The sequence below is a fragment of the Salvelinus alpinus genome, chromosome 21 (genome assembly GCF_045679555.1).
Source record: "Salvelinus alpinus chromosome 21, SLU_Salpinus.1, whole genome shotgun sequence".
NCBI classification, from domain to species: domain Eukaryota; kingdom Metazoa; phylum Chordata; class Actinopteri; order Salmoniformes; family Salmonidae; genus Salvelinus; species Salvelinus alpinus.
In genome coordinates, this window is record NC_092106.1 from 48,003,143 (window position 1) to 48,023,071 (window position 19,929).

A 19,929-nucleotide genomic window follows, 5' to 3' on the forward strand; every position below is an offset into this window, starting at 1 on the left:
GCTGGCTGCTTATAACGTTAGCTTTGGGCAACAGGGTTAAGTAGCTGGCTAGCTATTTATTTTCATGAACTGAATTTCAATTTCAATAGACGAGCAACAAGTGGCAACCGAGCTAATACTTACTCACAAGGATTCCTAAACCATTCCTAAGAATAATGAAAATGACTGCAGTTTCTACTGGTCATTGTTTTCATGGCGATGGTACTGGTACTAGATAGGTAACGTTACCAAGCTAAAGCTAGCTACCCCAGAAGTTGCGGACGAACAAATGATGCTTTATTACCAACGCGGTATTGACAACACATCGTTCGTGGCCGGTGTTTGCTTGTTTGCAGACTTTTTTGTACAGCTTTGACAGTGCTACTGTATCTTTTTTGACACGCAAAGACTCAAACCGCGTTCCATATTATGTATGTCGTGAAGCTAATAGCAGTGACGATATTACTGTGTGACTCCGGTAGGGCAACATCTGAAAAATAGCGCACTTGGTAGTGTGTACCGGTCTTCGACCAGTCGGCGAAAGCCACCATCACCCACGACAGAGAACAGTTGATTGTCAAGGGCAAGGGCAAATTCCATTATCTTGATTTAATGGATTTCACCTTTGAGTTGTCTCGCTGAAATGTTCTTACTCTTTCAAATGACTGCTCGACTTGTTGACTGCTCGATCCACACAGCAGACATTGTGGGCTAGGTTAGGAATGCTGTGTTGCACGTGTAGCGCAAAATTTGACGTGGCGTCATTATGTCATGTACCTACGTCATGTCCGCTTTGACATCGGTTTTGCAGATCGGCGTTAAACTAGACATCGGGCCAATAACGATGTTGGCATTTTTAGCTAATATCATCCGATTCCGATATGTTCACAGATATATCGTGCATCCCTAGTGTGTGCCTTTCCAAATCATGTCCAATCATTTTAATTTACCACAGGTGGATGCCAATCCAGTTGTAGAAACATCTCGATGATGATAAATGGAAACAAGATGCACCTCAGCTCAATTTGGAGTCTCATAGCAAAGGGTCTGAATACTGTAACGACCCTGGGTTTATAAGCGCGGAAATCGACTCTGCCGCTTGAGCATGCTTTTGCGGCACAGTCGAGAGCGCGCCGGATTTCGTGCTAGAAGGTCGAGGGTTCGAGACCTGATCCCTGCTGTTTCATTACAATACTAATGTATATAAGGAATTTCTGTTTTATATTTTTAATACATTTGCTAAAATTTCTAAAAACCTGTTTCGCTTTGTCATTATGGGGTACTGTCTGTAGATTGATGAGGGGAAAAAAATATTTAATCAATTTTAGAATAAGCTACAAAGTGACCAGTCTGTCTGGCCAATACAATCGTTAGGTTACACAGTGACCAGTCTGTCTGGTCAATACAATCGTTAGGCTACACAGTGACCAGTCTGTCTGGCCAATACAATCGTTAGGCTAAACAGTGATCAGTCTGTCTGGCCAATACAATCGTTAGGCTAAACAGTGATCAGTCTGTCTGGCCAATAAAATCGTTAGGTTACACAGTGACATTTCAGACCAGTCTGTCTGGGCAATACAATCGTTAGGCTAAACAAAGTGACATTTCAGTCTCTCCCATGTTGGCAAATTGATCTTGACTAGTCTGTCTGGCCAATACAAACGTTAGGCTACACAGAAGGAGAGACTTCCACAAGATTGTCTTCATCAGTGTCAATAAATGAACTCAACCAAACAAACTCTACGTAACGTTTTCCAGAACACAGATCAAGCCTAGTTCTGGAGTTAAAAGCAAGCTCAATGGAGTCTCTCGTTTGAAAGTGCCCGGAAAATTCTCCACAACTGTGCATGTAATCCTATACATAGCCTAAGGCAGTCATATGACATGCATCACTGCATCACTACAGACATTGGCACACATTCCTCAAACAAGCTTGTCTTTGACACACAGCAGGCAGTTTGTTTTATGAAAGCTTTATCATCAACAGGAAACATTAACTATTCATCTATGCCATTTTTTAAAACACCAGTGAATTAAACCGGAGACAACGTTGAAAGACTAGAGCCCAGAGCACCATGCTGCTGTCACCGCGTCCCTGTGTCTGTGTGTCTGTGTGTGAGTGTGTGTCCCAGTACCCCACAGGTACATCACACGGTCCTTTCTCTGACTGCCTGGTCTGTGTTGGGAAGCTGTTATGACACACATCTCTGCTACAGCCAGACAGTCTTGTGTCCCTGTTTTATTCTCAGCATCACAGATGTTATGATAGTTCTATTATTCATACGTCATTATGTCAAGTCAAATCTTATATGGCAGGGGACCCCCCCCCCCCCCAAAAAAAGAAAAAATACAACTGATGCATGAATAGTAACCATATGAAATGAGTCAGCCTACTAATTGTCATATCCCCCAAGAAATGATGTCCTAAAAGTTGGACGATCTGATGTGTTTATTACAAGGCAATCAAAATAAATATAATGTTTCAGTTATTTATGCAAATCTACTATGTATTCACGAAATTAAATGACTAATTGCAATCAAATAACTTGGTGGTTAAGTCAGCTTTCAGCTGAGTACTTAATTAACGTACAACGTGAAGAGGGTATCATTAGAGTATAAAACACATCAAAAAACACTTTCAGGTCATTTTATGTCAATTCTGATTGGTTAATAGCAGGCAATAAGCTACTTTTCATGATATCCCTATCAGAATTACAAAGAACACTTTGAAACCAGTGGCACACTGCGAGGTGTTTGGTGGACACCCCCTGTGGCACACTGCGACGTGTTTGGTGGACACTTCTGTATTTTAAAGCATTTATTTCCAACCAACAACCTCTTACATTCATATTAATAGTTCCAACTGGCCATCCAGTTTTTAAACTGAGGGCAAATGATGCAATGTAGACCTATGCTTTTTTTGGTCAGTGACTGTGGGGCTGAGTGCCTCAGGCATAGTCTCTTACCACCTGTTGTTATAGCGAAACGACAGTCACTACACAGGTATAAGTGCAACTTAATGTGAAGTGTTATCATTTTCTGATCGTGGAGTTCCCATTTTCTGATCGTCTTTTACAGTATAATTATGAACAAATCAAAAGAAAAAAAATGCGTAGCATTCAAACAGCTGTAAAATAAAATAAAAAATAAAAATAAAGATGGATTTGATTGTAACAACAGTTGTATAACGGTCTGCCTCCTATTCATTTAAAATTGCCGGAGCATCTTCAGTAACCTAATGACTGTCATAATATCGATATGGAAAGAAGGTCTCACTGGACTGTGCCACAATTAGCTGCTGCAGTAGATAGATCTATATCCTATATGGCACTGCAATAGCCTAGGCTATCATTCACCGTGTGTTCCACCTGTAGCAATCGTTCTTGTTTATAACAAAATACTTCCATAGGAAGGTTTTCATTTCAATGCCTCTTCCTCATCATGCTCCCTTGGCAAACTAAACTGCTGAAGAGTAAACATTCAAGGGAAACCGAGAGAAGCGGCGACAAAAACATGAAGAAAAAAATCCCTGGCATTTTTGTCGGGAAAAAAATGTCAGAATGTAGTGTGATACATTTTAGAAATGTAACGGATAATGACATGCGCTACATTATTGCCAGCGGTGGCTACAGTAGGCTACACAATCATAACAAACCCATAGTGTATCAATTGCTCTCCAGCGCCGTGCACACAGCAAATGAATTCAAATGTATCCACAACATTTACGCATTCTTCATAACGTCACACGGAAATTTACAGAGAAATACATTATGGAACTGATTTACAGAAATGTCCCGAACAGTTCAACAGGGGCGTGAAACAAATGCGCTTACCTCTCGTTTCACATTCCACAGTAATTTCTCTTTGAATTCTTCATCTGTGGACGAACCCATAGCTCTCCCGTGTTCTTATGTCGGTCTCTGTGACAGACAGAAGTGACAGCAACAGAGTCAACCTGATTGTCCGCAATCAAGGATGTCTAGTGCCTTCCGCCCTTTCTAAGCTTCTATTTACTTTTTTTCCTCCGTCCTTCCCTCCCTCTCACAGCAGTGTGCTGGTGCCTCCTGACAGCTGGCGGTTGACGCATGTGTGGGCCCGTGCTGCCGCCGAGCATCGAGGAGCCATCTTCAGATCCCCTCAGTATGACGTCAGCGGAGCTGGACCAGCCCCCTTCACCACGCTTTATCAATGGGCTAAATCACTTCACATACTGTATCTCCCGCTCCGAACGCAGCTCCAGCACTTTGACAGGCAGATATTAATAGCTCTCCTCGTCCCTCTTCTCCTCTCCCTCTGTGTGTGAGAGGACTGGAGGATTGAGGGGAATTGAGGTGTGACGTTAAGCAGCATTTTAGCTGTAGTCTTTGTATTTAATATGAATGAGCCATGGGGGTTTCAAAGACAGATTGACTCACACAGAATACCAACACAGATAGGAATACACACACCAAACACACAATGCTGTAACCAACACAACAGAGAGACACACACTCCTGTAACCAACACACACACACTCCTGTAAACAACACGACACACACACAATACTGTAACCAACACGACACACAATACTGTAATCAACACGACACACACACAAACAATACTGTAACCAACACAACAGACAGACACACAATACTGTAACCAAGACAACAGACACACAATTTCTCATTCTCTCATCTATTTTGGGTTCTATTCCTGTGAGTGTGACGCAATTATCAAATGTTTAATTATATTGCCATGTAACATCACCCAAAGTAAATAGCCCTGCTTGCATTTGTTCTTCATTCAATTATTACAAAACACATTACCATTATTCTGATCTATGGCATTGGTTTGTCTGAGCCTATTTTCAGGCTAAGAATATCTTGAATGAGGATTATTTTGAGGGAAACGGCTTCCCGTTTTAGAAATGATGTCATCGCATGTCAGGCTGCAGTAGAAATAAATCAATGTGGTCATTAGCATCATGAGATATATATATATATACACACACACAACAGACACACAAAATATATATATATATACACACACACACAACAGACACACAAAATATATATATATATATATATATATACATACACACACACACAAAATATATATATATATATATACACACACACAACAGACACACAAAATATATATATATATATATACACACACACACAAAATATATATAGATATATATACACACAACAGACACACACAATACTGTTGTCAATGTATATATATTACACACAGAATAACCTTTTGACTGGGACCTTTTACTGTTATTATACCTCTAACTAGCGCCCTCAAGTGGCCTGTCAATGAACTACAGCACTCTGCCCAGAACCATGCCTGTTGCTCCCCTCCACTGGTTCCAGAACCACGCCTGTTGCTCCCCTCCACTGGTTCCAGAACCACGCCCGTTGCTTCCCTCCACTGGTTCCAGAACCACGCCCGTTGCTTCCCTCCACTGGTTCCAGTGGAATATGGACAGATGTAACGGTGTCAGATTGTATTGGATAAACTCACCCCACAGCTTGAAATGTTGTCAATAGTGCCATTGAATTGGATCATTTCTTTGGGTGGCGCAACTAGTTAGTACGTTCTCAAGCAGGGACGTCAAATGTGTTGATGAGGCAGAGGGTGCAAGATCAAGTACCTGCAATGATGTTGTGAGAAAGGAAGGAATACTGCTAAGCAGCACAGTGTATCCTGTTACACAAAGACTGGGCTATTTGAAACCAATTTTATTATGGAAAACCAGGTGAAAATAAATGAATAAAGATTCAACTGCATTAAAACACGTTAGAGAGTGAGGCACTCCCTTAAAAGTGTGAAGAAGAAAATGTCTTCAGTGAATACCTGATTAAAACTGTTTAATAAGAATGACCTGCCATTCATTAACATGATCCCAGGGCTACTGCACCGGGCCCAAGTATCTGGGAATGAGATATTTATAGACATCGTTGAATGTGTCCCTCGAGTTAATTTTCATGAAAAAGTCTTAGGCATGATTATATGTCAACATTGTGATATGAGAAACTCTCAAAACTATAAATATACACACAAAAAAAAATTCACAGTGTTCCTTGTCTATTCACAGAAGGCGAAAGGGCTACGATAGTTGATTTTGATACATTTGCTGGTCCTTGAACTTGTCACAATTCCCACCCCCCAAAAAAAGTTGATAACTGTATAATAAATGTACATATAACCATCTATAAGTCTGATGGCTACCTACGCTGAGTAGACCAAACATTAGGAACGCCTTCCCAATATTGAGTTGCACCCCCTTTTTTTTGTTCTCAGAACAGCCTCAATTTGTTGGAGTATGGACTCTACAATGAGACGAAAGCATTCCTCAGGGATGCTGGCCCATATTGACTCCAATGCTTCCTATAGTTGTGTCAAGTTGGCTGGATGGGCCTGGTACCTACTACCATACCCCGTTCAAAGGCACTTAAATCGTTTGTCTTGCCCATTCACCCTCTGAATGGCACATATACACAATCCATGTCTCAATTGTCTCAAGGTTTAAAAATCCATCTTTAACCGGTCTGGCCCCCTGCATCGACGCTGATTTGAAGTTGCAATTTTGATTGTATGAACACAGATTTGATTGTGTTGTGAAGAAGAGAGTTCTATATAAAATAAAAGGAGAAATAGCATAAGCACCTCAACATTTAAAATCACGAGTTTTCCATCGACAAAGTCTGTCAGGCACCAGGGTGATGCAGCATGGCAGCCATGTTGGGGCCAACAACACCAGTGCTTCAGCGGTGGGTGTAGTGATTAAGTGAAGAGCCAGCTGGAACCAGTTTCCTCCTCTGTGGTTAGATGGGATACATCCTTAAGGCGTCAGCATGCCACAGTTCGGCTGGGCATGCTGGCAAAACTTCACAAAATGTCATTATAATATTATACACAAACTGTTTCTGAACAGTTTTGGATGAGAAGCATGCGGATGCCTTAGGTGTCCCAGCGGCTGGTCAGTAGGGAGTGGTTAGATGGCACCCGTTCCCCTACATTATACACTACTTTTGAACAGAGCCTTATGGGTATAGGATGGGGAATAGGGTGCCTTTTGGGAGCCCTCACTCACTCTCACCAAAGGCTGCAGAGTAACAGTAATTAGTGCAGATAGGTTTGATGAATCATTAAACACATTTTGAGGCTCTCACTGAGAGGTGACTCACTGAGAGGTGGCGTCACTTGAGACGTATACTTAGTGTCCCAGCGGGCCGGTCAGCAGGGAACCAGTTTCCTCCTCTGTGGTTAGATAGGCTTCGTCAAAAACGGCACATTATTCTCTACATTTGACCAGAGCTCTATGAGCCCTTATTTCCTATATAAACCCTACATACCCTTATTTCCTATATAAACCCTACATACCCTTATTTCCTATATAAACCCTACATACCCTTATTTCCTATATAAACCCTACATACCCTTATTTCCTATATAAACCCTACATACCCTTATTTCCTATATAAACCCTACATACCCTTATTTCCTATATAGAGCCCTATCTGCCCCTATATAAACCCTACATACCCTTACATACCCTTATTATTTCCTATATAAACCCTACATACCCTTATTTCCTATATAAACCCTACATACCCTTATTTCCTATATAAACCCTACATACCCTTATTTCCTATATAGAGCCCGGGTCAAAAGTAGTACACCATATAGGAAACGGTGCAATTTGAGATGCGTCCTTAGTGTCCCAGCGGCCGGTCGTCGTAGGTGCTGTACCTCTTGACGTGGATGCGGCGCCTAAGGTCCACCCCAGAGTGGGTGTGGCCTTCCTCCTCCTCGCTGTGGAAACCACAGTGGGTGTGACTGTGGGCGTGTCGACGGCGTGTGGCCTCCAATAGGGAGTCGTCAGGGACAGGAAGTGTCTCGTAAAGCAAAGCGTTCAGGGTCTCCTCATAGATCCTGGCCTCTGGAAACTCCAACTGGGATAGAGAGACGGACAGGGTCAACATAAAGATTAGCTACAGTACAAAAGATAGTGTGTCTGTGTCAGCAACGATGGACTGCCATGAACAAATAAGAAAGAAAGAAAGAAAGAAAGAAAGAAAGAGTGAGTGAGTGAGTGAGTGAGTAAGCGACTGGAGGGTGTGTGTGTGTGTGTGTGTGTGTAAGTAAAACCCCTAACCAACCTTGGTCTGTTTTTTCTCCGTGGCGTAGACTATGGAGGTGCAGCAAACCTCTGCCAGTTTGCGTCCCTGTCCGTAGAACGACCAGCAGCAAATCTCGTCACCGATCACGTCCTTGATGAAGAGAACACGGCCATTGTAGCTCAGAGACAGCTTGTCAAACAGCTCAATGTTCCTCAACAGGTTGTCGTCTGAGTTACTGTGGAGGAATTACAACCCACGGGTCAACAGGTTGTCGTCTGAGTTACTGTGGAGGAATTACATCCCACGGGTCAACAGGTTGTCGTCTGAGTTACTGTGGAGGAATTACAACCCACGGGTCAACAGGTTGTCGTCTGAGTTACTGTGGAGGAATTACAACCCACGGGTCAAAAGGTTGTCGTCTGAGTTACTGTGGAGGAATTACAACCCACGGGTCAACAGGTTGTCGTCTGAGTTACTGTGGAGGAATTACATCCCACGGGTCAACAGGTTGTCGTCTGAGTTACTGTGGAGGAATTACATCCCACGGGTCAACAGGTTGTCGTCTGAGTTACTGTGGAGGAATTACATCCCACGGGTCAACAGGTTGTCGTCTGAGTTACTGTGGAGGAAACACAACCCACGGGTCAACAGGTTGTCGTCTGAGTTACTGTGGAGGAATTACATCCCACGGGTCAACGGGTTGTCGTCTGAGTTACTGTGGAGGAATTACAACCCACGGGTCAACAGGTTGTCGTCTGAGTTACTGTGGAGGAATTACAACCCACGGGTCAAAAGGTTGTCGTCTGAGTTACTGTGGAGGAATTACAACCCACGGGTCAACAGGTTGTCGTCTGAGTTACTGTGGAGGAATTACATCCCACGGGTCAACAGGTTGTCGTCTGAGTTACTGTGGAGGAATTACAACCCACGGGTCAACAGGTTGTCGTCTGAGTTACTGTGGAGGAATTACAACCCACGGGTCAAAAGGTTGTCGTCTGAGTTACTGTGGAGGAATTACAACCCACGGGTCAACAGGTTGTCGTCTGAGTTACTGTGGAGGAATTACATCCCACGGGTCAACAGGTTGTCGTCTGAGTTACTGTGGAGGAATTACATCCCACGGGTCAACAGGTTGTCGTCTGAGTTACTGTGGAGGAATTACATCCCACGGGTCAACAGGTTGTCGTCTGAGTTACTGTGGAGGAAACACAACCCACGGGTCAACAGGTTGTCGTCTGAGTTACTGTGGAGGAATTACATCCCACGGGTCAACGGGTTGTCGTCTGAGTTACTGTGGAGGAATTACAACCCACGGGTCAACAGGTTGTCGTCTGAGTTACTGTGGAGGAATTACAACCCACGGGTCAACAGGTTGTCGTCTGAGTTACTGTGGAGGAATTACATCCCACGGGTCAACAGGTTGTCGTCTGAGTTACTGTGGAGGAATTACATCCCACGGGTCAACAGGTTGTCGTCTGAGTTACTGTGGAGGAATTACATCCCACGTGTCAACAGGTTGTCGTCTGAGTTACTGTGGAGGAATACAACCCATGGATCAGGAGGTACAGCATTCCATTGTCAACACAGAGTACATAACGAGTACTTGACATTAGAGGCCCTCACTAAGCACTTACCAACAGTCATTACCTATTATTGACTCTCCAAACAACAGAACAAGCATAGGGCTGCCATTTTGTAAGGCACTATATTTGTAGTAGCTCACCTAGTATAGGAGTACTTGTTGTTGCTTCTGTTGTACAGCAGCTTCACTACAGGCTTAGGGCAGGCCTGGATCAGTCTCTCTTCCTCCTTGGCAGAGGTGACAACAGGGATTACACACAGAGACTGCACCTTCTGGTCCTGTTAATCAAAACAGACACCACAGGCCGGCTGTTATAGTACATAAGAGAAAAAGAGGACCTGAACCAGTCTAAACAATGTCTGGTTCCCACTCTCACCGGCTCTGTGCTGCTGAACAATGCCAAGGCTGCATGTCAGGACTAGAGGTCGACCGATTAAATCGGAATGGCCGATTAATTAGGGCCGATTTCAAGTTTTCATACCAATCGGTAATCTGCATTTTTGGATGCCGATTATGGACGATTATATTGCACTCCACGAGGAGACTGCGTGGCAGGCTGACCACCTGTTACACGAGCGCAGCAAGGAGGTAAGGTAAGTTGTTAGCTAGCATTAAACGTATCTTATAAAAAACAATCAATCTTAACATAATCACTAGTTAACTGCACATGGTTGATGATATTACTAGTTTAACTAGCTTGTCCTGCGTTGCAAATAATCAATGCGGTGCTTGTTAATTTATCATCGAATCACAGCCTACTTCTCAAACGGCTGATGATTTAACAAGCGCATTCGCGAAAAAAAGCACTGTCGTTGCACCAATGTACCTAACCATAAACATCAATGCCTTTCTTAAAATCAATACACAAGTATATTTAGTTAAAATAAATTCATGTTAGCAGGCAATATTAACTAGGGAAATTGTGTCACTTTTCTTGTGTTCTGTGCAAGCAGAGTCAGGGTATATGCAGCAGTTTGGGCCACCTGGCTCGTTGCGAACTGTGTGAAGACCATTTCTTCCTAACAAAGACCGTAATTAATTTGCCAGAATTTTACATAATTATGACATAACATTGAAGGTTGTGCAATGTAACAGCAATATTTAGACTTATGGATTCCACCCGTTCGATAAAATACGGAACGGTTCCGTATTTCACTGAAATAATAAACGTTTTGTTTTCGAAATGATACTTTCTGGATTTGACCATATTAATGACCTAAGGTTTGAATTTCTGTGTGTTTATTATATTAAGTCTATGATTTGATATTTGATAGAGCAGTCTGAGCGGTGGTAGGCAGCAGCAGGCTCATAAACATTCATTCAAACAGCACTTTACTGCGTTTGCCAGCAGCTCTTAGCAATGCTTGAAGCACAGCGCTGTTTATGACTTCAAGCCTGTCAACTCCCGAGATTTGGATGTTCTTATAGGCACTATAGTATTGCCAGCCTATAGTCAAAGGTATATGAAATAAAAATGGTATAGAGAGAAATAGCCCTATAATAACTACAACCTAAAACTTCTTAACTGGGAATACTGAAGACTCATGTTAAAAGGAACCACCAGCTTTCATATGTTCTCATGTTCTGAGCAAGGAATTTAAACGTTAGCTTTCTTACATGGCACATATTGCACTTTTACTTTCTTATCCAACACTGTTTTTGCATTATTTAAACCAAATTGAACATTTTTCAATATTTATTTGAGACTAAATGGATTTTTATTTATGTATTATATTAAGTTAAAATAAAAGTGTTCATTTAGTATTGTTGTAATTGCCATTATTACAAATATATATATATATATATATTTTTTTTTTTTAATTGGACGATTAATAGGTATCTTGGTAATCCAATAATCGGTATCGGTGTTGAAAAATCATAATCGGTCGACCTCTAGTCAGGATATATAGCGAGGCTCAAGTAAACTCCATTTGAACAAGTCAGTCAGGTCAGGAGGTGACTTTACTGACTGAAGCATGCTCACGGAACTGGAACGGACCGCAAATGAACCCTCACGCTTGACATAGAAGAGTGTAAAGATTATGTTGAAACTTGTATTCTCTAAACTCTACCACTAAACAATGTAAAAAATAAAATAAAATAAAATCTCTTTGAGGTTGAGTGACTCTTACAATGCTCTATCATTTCAATCTTAAAAGACTTACTCCAAGATGTAATAATATAAGCCTTTAAGAAGTATATTCCAATCTGAAAATTATGGACTCATAAACCGTTTAGTGACATCGGCTATCTGTCATTAAAAAAAAAAGAGGACATGACATGAATGAAATATGAATTCAACGTGGTATTGATTCAAGACTCCTTAGCATAGATGTGGTAAAGAGGTCAATGGAATGCAGACCGTGGAGGATAGAAGAAGGACGTTAGGGTTAGTGAATAGTGGAATATAACCTATATTATATTGGACTGTGTGAGTTAGCGTTAGTGGAATATAACCTATATGCTATTGGACTGTATGAGTTAGGGTTAGTGGAATATAACCTATATTCTATTGGACTGTGTGAGTTAGGGTTAGTGGATAGTCAAATATAACCTATATTCTATTGGACTGTGTGAGTTAGGGTTAGTGACTAGTGGAATATAACCTATATTCTATTAGACTGTGTGAGTTAGGGTTAGTGGATAGTGGAATATAACCTATATTCTATTGGACTGTATGAGTTAGGGTTAGTGGATAGTGGAATATAACCTATATTCTATTGGACTGTGTGAGTTAGGGTTAGTGGATAGTGGAATATAAACTATATTCTATTGGACTGTATGAGTTAGGGTGAGTGGATAGTGGAATATAACCTATATTCTATTAGACTGTATGAGTTAGGGTTAGTGGATAGTGGAATATAACCTATATGCTATTGGACTGTGTGAGTTAGGGTGAGTGGATAGTGGAATATAACCTATATTCTATTGGACTGTATGAGTTAGGGTGAGTGGATAGTGGAATATAACCTATATTCTATTGGACTGTATGAGTTAGGGTGAGTGGATAGTGGAATATAACCTATATGCTATTGGACTGTATGAGTTAGGGTTAGTGGATAGTGGAATATAACCTATATGCTATTGGACTGTGTGAGTTAGGGTGAGTGGATAGTGGAATATAACATATATTCTATTGGATTGTATGAGTTAGGGTGAGTGGATAGTGGAATATAACCTATATGCTATTGGACTGTGTGAGTTAGGGTGAGTGGATAGTGGAATATAACCTATATTCTATTGGACTGTATGAGTTAGGGTGAGTGGATAGTGGAATATAACCTATATTCTATTGGACTGTATGAGTTAGGGTTAGTGGATAGTGGAATATAACCTATATGCTATTGGACTGTATGAGTTAGGGTGAGTGGATAGTGGAATATAACCTATATTCTATTGGACTGTATGAGTTAGGGTTAGTGGATAGTGGAATATAACCTATATGCTATTGGACTGTATGAGTTAGGGTTAGTGAATAGTGGAATATAACCTATATTCTATTGGACTGTATGAGTTAGGGTTAGTGGATAGTCAAATATAACCTATATTATATTGGACTGTATGAGATAGGGTTAGTGGATAGTGGAATATAACCTATATTCTATTGGACTGTATGAGTTAGGGTTAGTGGATAGTGGAATATAACCTATATTCTATTGGACTGTATGAGTTAGGGTTAGTGGATAGTGGAATATAACCTCTTTACCACATCTATAGGTTAATGGATCGCAGACCGTGGAGGATAGAAGGAGGACGCCGACCACAATGTGGTAACTGAAGTCCAATTTGGATATATTTGTCTGTTTCCACTTTTCAGGTTTAGAAGAAGTGACTGCTAAATGCTAACTCCTGTTCGTATAAACTGGTAGCTTAGCTAGCATACAGAAATCAGTGGTGGTAGTTAAAAAACGAGTTTAACTGTAATGTCGTTGATTGGTGATGATGACATGAACTTGTATTGGGGTTGGCATCCATACAAACATTACCTACCGATTTGTACCTCAACATAGTGTATTTCTCCCAAGCGTTTCCATTGTTTTGGTTGGGTTCGATTGATCTCTTTACCGCATGTATCATTGCCCACTGTCACCATGGAGACAGCAGAACCTCCCATTAGAACCTTGGCTAGTCCAAAATACTGAATGCCATGCATTCCAATGAACATCTATCACACTGACACAGCCTGCATCCTAAATGGCATCCTAGCGGGCAGCAGGTAGCCTAGCAGTTAAGAGCGTTGGACCAGTAACCGAAAGGTCGCTGGTTCGAATCCCCCGAGCCAACAAGGTGGGATATATTCACTGTTCCGCCCTTGAGCAGTTAAACCCCAAACAACAACTGCTCCCTGGGCACCAATGATGTGGACGTTGATTAAGGCAGCCCCCGCACATCACATTTCGGTTGAATGCATTCAGTTGTGCAACCCTTTCCAATAGTGTTCACTAGGGGCGCGGGTAAAAAGTAGTGCACTACATAGGGAATAGAGTGCCATTTGAGACTCAGGCACATTATACCCACTGCCACTATGGTTGTAACAGTCATGGAATTTTGGATGAAGGTGATTGGCCAGCCAAATTACTGCGGTTCTCGTAATAGATATATACATATTATAACAAATTAAAAAAATTCAGATGCACATTTTCTCCTCCTCTGCATGTGCTGCCATAGAAATATATTGAATAGAACAAGCATCCCCATTCAAGTCAATGATGGCATAATGGGTGGACATTGCAAGTATACTCATAGGAGCAACGCAGGAAGTAAAAGATGTGCTAAAATATGTGTTGTGATTTGTTGATTCAACTCAACTGATTACAAAAAACACATTCCATTGCATGAGTCACATCAGTTAACATCATGTCAATGAACATTCTACATTACCATGGAAATGATTGCATCACAATATCAGGCAGCCATTGTGAGTGTACCCATGAGTTAACCAGTCAAATTGCCAGGGTTAGAGGTTCCATTCCCGTTCTATTCATTCTATGTGTGTTGCTGCTGCATTGTGGGGGGCGTTGCCTCGTCAACCAAAGACTTGTTCGCTTGTTTCAACAAGGAGTAACAAAGTTTCATCACGTTGTTAAGAGTCCATGTTACGGCTGAAACGGACTCAACCACACAAATCCCTGGCCGTCCGCTCTTCAGTCAGCTGTTCAGACAACAAACAAACAGCTTATTTTTTTTTTCCATAATCGCCGGTCATAACGGTAATTGTGCCAGCCCTGACTGGCACAGATGGTAAAACAAACAGTATTGTTGTCCTACAGCCACTAACACAGTAGACACCCTGGTCCAAAGCAAGTCAAATATCACAACATGAGGAAGCAATCTGTGGAGCGTAAATCATGTTCAAGTCGGCATGGCCAAGACATCAGCAAACAAACACGCATTACATTACTGTACAGTCTGTCGCCTTCATGCACAGATCTAGGATCTAGTAAAGCTGTAGGTTGGATCAGTAGTGAGGGCAACAGGTTGGATCAGTAGTGAGGGCAACATACTCCTACAACACAGCCTGCATTCCAAATGGCACTCTATTCCCCTATGTAGTGCATTGCTTTCATCCAGAATCCTACGGGCCCTGGTCAAAAGTAGTGCACTATATAGGGAATATGGTTCCATTTGGGACGCACATCTCTCTGTGTCACTGACCTGCAGGCCTCCCTGGCACAGCTCCACCAGACCCTGGATGAGATAATACTTGGCCTCTGCCAGCAGCTCTAGAGCCCCCTGCCTGCCAGGGGGCAAGGTGACCGCTTCCTCCCGCAGGTACGTCAGGATGGAGCCAAAGTGCTTCCCACTACGATCTATCAAGATCCAGCCTGGACAGGAACATGCAAGGCAAGTGAAAGGCAACGGTCAATTCCAATCAGATTTTTAGAGCAGTGTAGTTCTGTGTATCTTTCTGATGATATGCCTGCCATGGGGCCTGTACATCTAAATGGTATTTGTAATCATTGCTGATGATATGCCTGCCATGGGGCAGGTATTAGACTAAGTAGAGTTTCATCTATGTTTCTGATCCATAAGAGTGACTGTGAGACGTTCTGGAAGTCTCCAAAGTCCTCCTCACCTTCTTTGTCAATGAAGACCTCCTTCCTGCCACTGAACATGGCCTTCAGCATGGAGTCCTGCCTGGTGAGCACCTGCAGCGTGGTGTAGAACAGGGTCCCCCCTACGTTTAGATGCACATACTTGTTACCCAGGCCCACCGCCGCTCTGTAGCTGCACGTCTTGGACTTGGGACACGCCATCTGGGAGGCTGTGGAGGGAGAGAATATAATATAACTTTATTGTTTATTCAAGGATGAAAATGTTTCTTTGGCATCACCATATAAGCATTTAAAATATTGTTTTTAATGTGTATGATGTGTAAGTGTATGCAGTCAGCCTAGCACACTGTAGCCTACATAGCCTACATAAACACAGAGGATATTGGCACATTCATTCATAACTGACCGCTGCCCTGATTGCCCACTATTCCATGTATACCTTCATGGGAAGGTCTAATGGCTTGGGAGCCAGTGGAGGTGACCTGGGTTTGGAGGCATAGCCGGTGCAGCGGGAGCTGGCAGCTGTCCCCGGACATGTCCCTCTGAAGGTAGATGACCACCCTGCAGATGGAGGTCCTGATGTCCCCCGCCGTGGTGACAGCTACTGGGGGGGGCCGCCACAGCCTTTCACTGGCCATGCAGATCATACCTGGTGGAGGGGAGGCAATAGAAAAGTACAGCAAAAAGCTCAATCCTCTGTCCTGTGCTGAGATGACTAACAAGGTGACAGTTGGGACAATGTCCCTCTGAAAGGAATGAAATCTGAAACCTTGATTTATAGTCATTGACTGAAATTAGAGGGGAGTTGCTCTGGTCAATGCAGTCATACTTAAAACACCAGTAGTCGAGAACATTGTGAACACAATGGAGAGAGGAAGCCACCCACCCAATCAGTATCTCCCTCTCCCATTTCCCCTAGCATGGAATTTAGCTGGGCCCACAACACTGTGTGTGTGTGTGTGCGCGTCTGTCTTATTTCAAATCAAATCAAATTTTATTTGTCACATACACATGTTTAGCAGATGTTATTGCGGGTGTAGCGAAATGCTTGTGTTTCTAGCTCCAACAGTGCAGTAATATCTAACAAGTAATATCTAACAATACACAACAATACACACAACCTAAAAGTAAAATAATGGAATTAAGGAATATATAAATATTAGGATGAGCAATACTGTAGAATATAATACAGTATATACACATGAGATGAGTAAAGCAAAAATATGTAAACATTATTAAAGTGACAAGTGTTCCATTATTAAAGTGGCGAGTGATTTGACCTTAAATAAAGGTTACATTTCAAGTCTACATATATGTGGCAGCAGCCTCTAAGGTGCAGGGTTACGTAACAGGGTGGAAGCTGCCTAGTGATGGCTTATTTGGTAGAATGTCCCCAAAAACGTTGCATACCAGAGGAAGTCAGTCTGTCTCTGGGGAACTTTGATTCAGATGGCTGCAGTAGTGTAATTCCAACCAGCAGAGGAAGTGATGTATTGTGATATCAAACCATTCCACATATGGCTACTCCTATGGAACTGTCATGGCATATGGTCCTAATACGTAGTACAATTTGTGACAACTAAAATTAGGCCTAAAACGTCTGTACATATAATTATGAGATAACGCTAACATGCCACATAGGGTTGAGTCACAAACTGTAGTTCAGCTAGAGCTATATACTAGTTAACTAGTGGTGTTGGCTTGCTATCTAACTAACTAACGTTACTAGTACTGGCTAACTTATTGTTGTTAGCCAGATATAATATGTCAAGTACAAATTCAAGAACATTGAGACAAACTTGAATGACGTAGTCCTAGTGTATAATAACTAGCTAACGTTTCAAACCGAATTTGAAAGATAACGAGTCAAATGTGTGGTTTACTGGCTTTTCTCCTTGCCACCCCAGGCAAAAACTAACGTTAGCTAACTTTGTAGATACTCACCCACGCCGTCTTTCTCTTGGGATAATTAGTTTGTTGAACAGGTGTTCGTTAGTACATTAAAAGCTATTTTATGTACGCCACCTACAATTGTCAATATTTACAAGGCAACGACGATAAATAACTTTCCCGACTACATAAAAGTTTCCTACTACAACTCCCATCCACCTCGCTCCCGGAAGGTACATCCCATGGCCAAACACAACTGTTTCCCTCGCACTGTCGCAGCCGGTCCCCTGTGGATTATGCCACATAATCACAACATTGATATCAAATTGAAATACATTTAAGGTAAGTGAAAGACTGACTTGAAGAGTTCTCACTTGTAGACAATAATGATTTGACTTTTGCACAGTTTGTAACCAGCAGCTCACGATGAAATGCCTAGTAGGCTAGCTAAAACAGTTAGCTACCTAGCTAGCCCTGCTACTGGCTGTTGCTAGCCTCGTTCCCTCTATTATCCAGTTAGCCCATAACATTGACAGCCCGATGAGGGCACCAGGACAAGCTGTGATAAAGCTAATTAGCTTGCTGTCTATCTAGATAGCAGGCTTGGTAAGTAACTATAGATATAGATATTTTTAATTTGTGTAAGTAGTTACTGAGAGCGCTTCTGGTTGTAAATTATAGCTAACGTTAGCTAGTTATAGAGAACGTTGCCAAAGAAGAAGCAGCTGGCTAGCGCAGATTAAAGGTTATTGCCTATGTGCCAACAACTAATTATATCAGATAGTTAGCTAGTGATTAGTCAAAGGTCACAGAATCAAATGGTGAACAATATTTTCCTAACAAACGTTATCCCTGTCTGTCACAATACAAGACGGCATTCTCGCTTCTTTTCTCAACTCTTTTACTAATGTAGCATCGGTCGTTGTAAACGTTTTTTTAATTGTATAATTCTAATAAATGTAACAGTTGGACAATGGATGAAGATACTCAACTTTTTGAATATATTACATTAAATTCAAAAATAAAATGGGAGTTATATTGGAAAGACACCAAGAGATGATGACAAATATTTACACACTATTCATATTTACATAATCTTATATATACTGTACAGTTAAATTAGATCTATAGAAAGAGGTAATATTTACACAAATGTAAATCACCAATGATCTGTACAAATAAGTACCAATCCACAAATGTAAATCGCTATCCACAAAGGGGCAGCAAGTAGCCTAGTGGTTAGAGCGTTGGGCTAGTAACCGAAGGGTTGCTAGATCGAATCCTGAGCTGACAAGGTAAAAATCTGTCATTTTGCCCCTGAACAAGGCAGTTAACCCACTGTTCCTAGGCCGTCACAGTAAATAAGAATTTGTTCTTAACTGACTTGCCTAGTTAAATCACTATCCACAAATGCAATTCACTATTCACAAACATTTGTATTTGTAAATCGATATATTGCTTTGTACATTTTTTATGACTGCAGAAATGCGGGTCATTTCCAAGGGCCTTAAGTAAAATGACTGCCATAAAGATTTGCACATAGGAGAGTTATGCACAAACATGACAGATAAGGCAAACCTGCAACTCCATATATGGAAGCGCTTGAGTCACCTGACAAAGTTCTCACGTGTAATCTTTATTTAACTAGACAAGTCAGTTTAGAACAAATTCTTATTTACAATGACATCCTACCCCAGCTAAAACCTAACACTGAGGACGCTGGGCCAATTGTGCGCCACCCTATGGGCCTCCCAATCACGGCCAGTTGTGATACAGCCTGGAAACGAACCAGGGTCTGTAGTGACTCCTCTGAGATGCAGTGCCTTAGACCACTGCGCCACTCGGGAGCCCACACCGCTTGCTTTTCGTGTGCGAGTGTTGCAAAAATAAATAAATGTACACATACATTATTCAATCATTGCATCCAAACTGCTCGTGCACGTCAATAAGCGTCTGCGTAGGCAGGCGATTTAAATCTTGATGCGCTGCAACGGTGTTTATATCCCAGGACAAATTTAGCTAGCAACAGCAAACTAGCTAGCTAAATTACCATGAATGTTTAATGTTTTTTGTGATTTAACGCACCGTCTCGACACTTACAGTACCAGTCAAAAGTTTGGACACCTACTCATTCCAGGGTTTATTTTAGCTACTTTCTACATTGTAGAATAACAGTGAAGATATCAAAACCATGAAACAACACATATGGAATCATGTAGTAACCAAAAAAAGTGTTAAACAAATCAAAATATATTTTATATTTGAGATTCTTCAAAGTAGCCACCCTTTGCCTTGATGACAGCTTTGC

The 19,929-nt window shown here is 41.7% G+C and overlaps 2 protein-coding genes across 5 annotated transcripts in view; both read right to left on the reverse strand.

Moving 5' to 3' along the window:
- The window catches only part of LOC139548400 (small G protein signaling modulator 2-like), a 189,585-nt gene extending 185,402 nt beyond the window's left edge, over positions 1 to 4,183 (reverse strand). Inside the window, exon 1 of one of the 2 annotated variants that reach the window (XM_071358074.1) lies at positions 3,813 to 4,183. In XM_071358074.1, the coding sequence (XP_071214175.1) occupies positions 3,813 to 3,872 (60 nt within the window). In that variant the 5' untranslated portion in view covers positions 3,873 to 4,183. The remainder of the gene's footprint in view (positions 1 to 3,812) is intronic. The other variant, XM_071358075.1, reaches the window with a different exon arrangement.
- A 1,510-nt stretch (positions 4,184 to 5,693) lies between these two features.
- LOC139548402 (BTB/POZ domain-containing adapter for CUL3-mediated RhoA degradation protein 2-like) lies at positions 5,694 to 17,981 on the reverse strand. 3 transcript variants are annotated; one of them, XM_071358078.1, is made up of 7 exons: positions 17,676 to 17,981; positions 16,171 to 16,380; positions 15,752 to 15,940; positions 15,331 to 15,500; positions 9,817 to 9,953; positions 8,133 to 8,328; positions 5,694 to 7,925 (listed from the first exon to the last, which is right to left on the reverse strand). In XM_071358078.1, exons 2-7 carry the CDS (start codon positions 16,376 to 16,378, stop codon positions 7,686 to 7,688), a joined length of 1,140 nt encoding a protein of 379 aa, XP_071214179.1. In that variant the 5' UTR covers positions 16,379 to 16,380; positions 17,676 to 17,981; the 3' UTR covers positions 5,694 to 7,685. The 3 variants fall into 3 exon arrangements, with proteins under 3 accessions (XP_071214179.1, XP_071214181.1, XP_071214180.1); XM_071358079.1 differs by having other exon boundaries at positions 7,525 to 7,925; positions 9,817 to 9,902; XM_071358080.1 differs by lacking the exon at positions 17,676 to 17,981 and having other exon boundaries at positions 16,214 to 16,374.
- Between the last annotated feature and the right edge of the window lie 1,948 nt (positions 17,982 to 19,929).

Excerpts from the sequence above, each read along its gene's own strand:
- LOC139548402 (XM_071358078.1), bottom strand. The coding sequence starts at position 16,378 with ATGATCTGCATGGCCAGTGAAAGGCTGTGGCGGCCCCCCCCAGTAGCT. Across the intron at positions 15,501-15,751 it reads GGTCTTCATTGACAAAGAAG|GCTGGATCTTGATAGATCGT; the intron begins GTGAGGAGGACT and ends GTTCCTGTCCAG. Across the intron at positions 9,954-15,330 it reads TGTGCCAGGGAGGCCTGCAG|GACCAGAAGGTGCAGTCTCT; the intron begins GTCAGTGACACA and ends TTTGATTAACAG.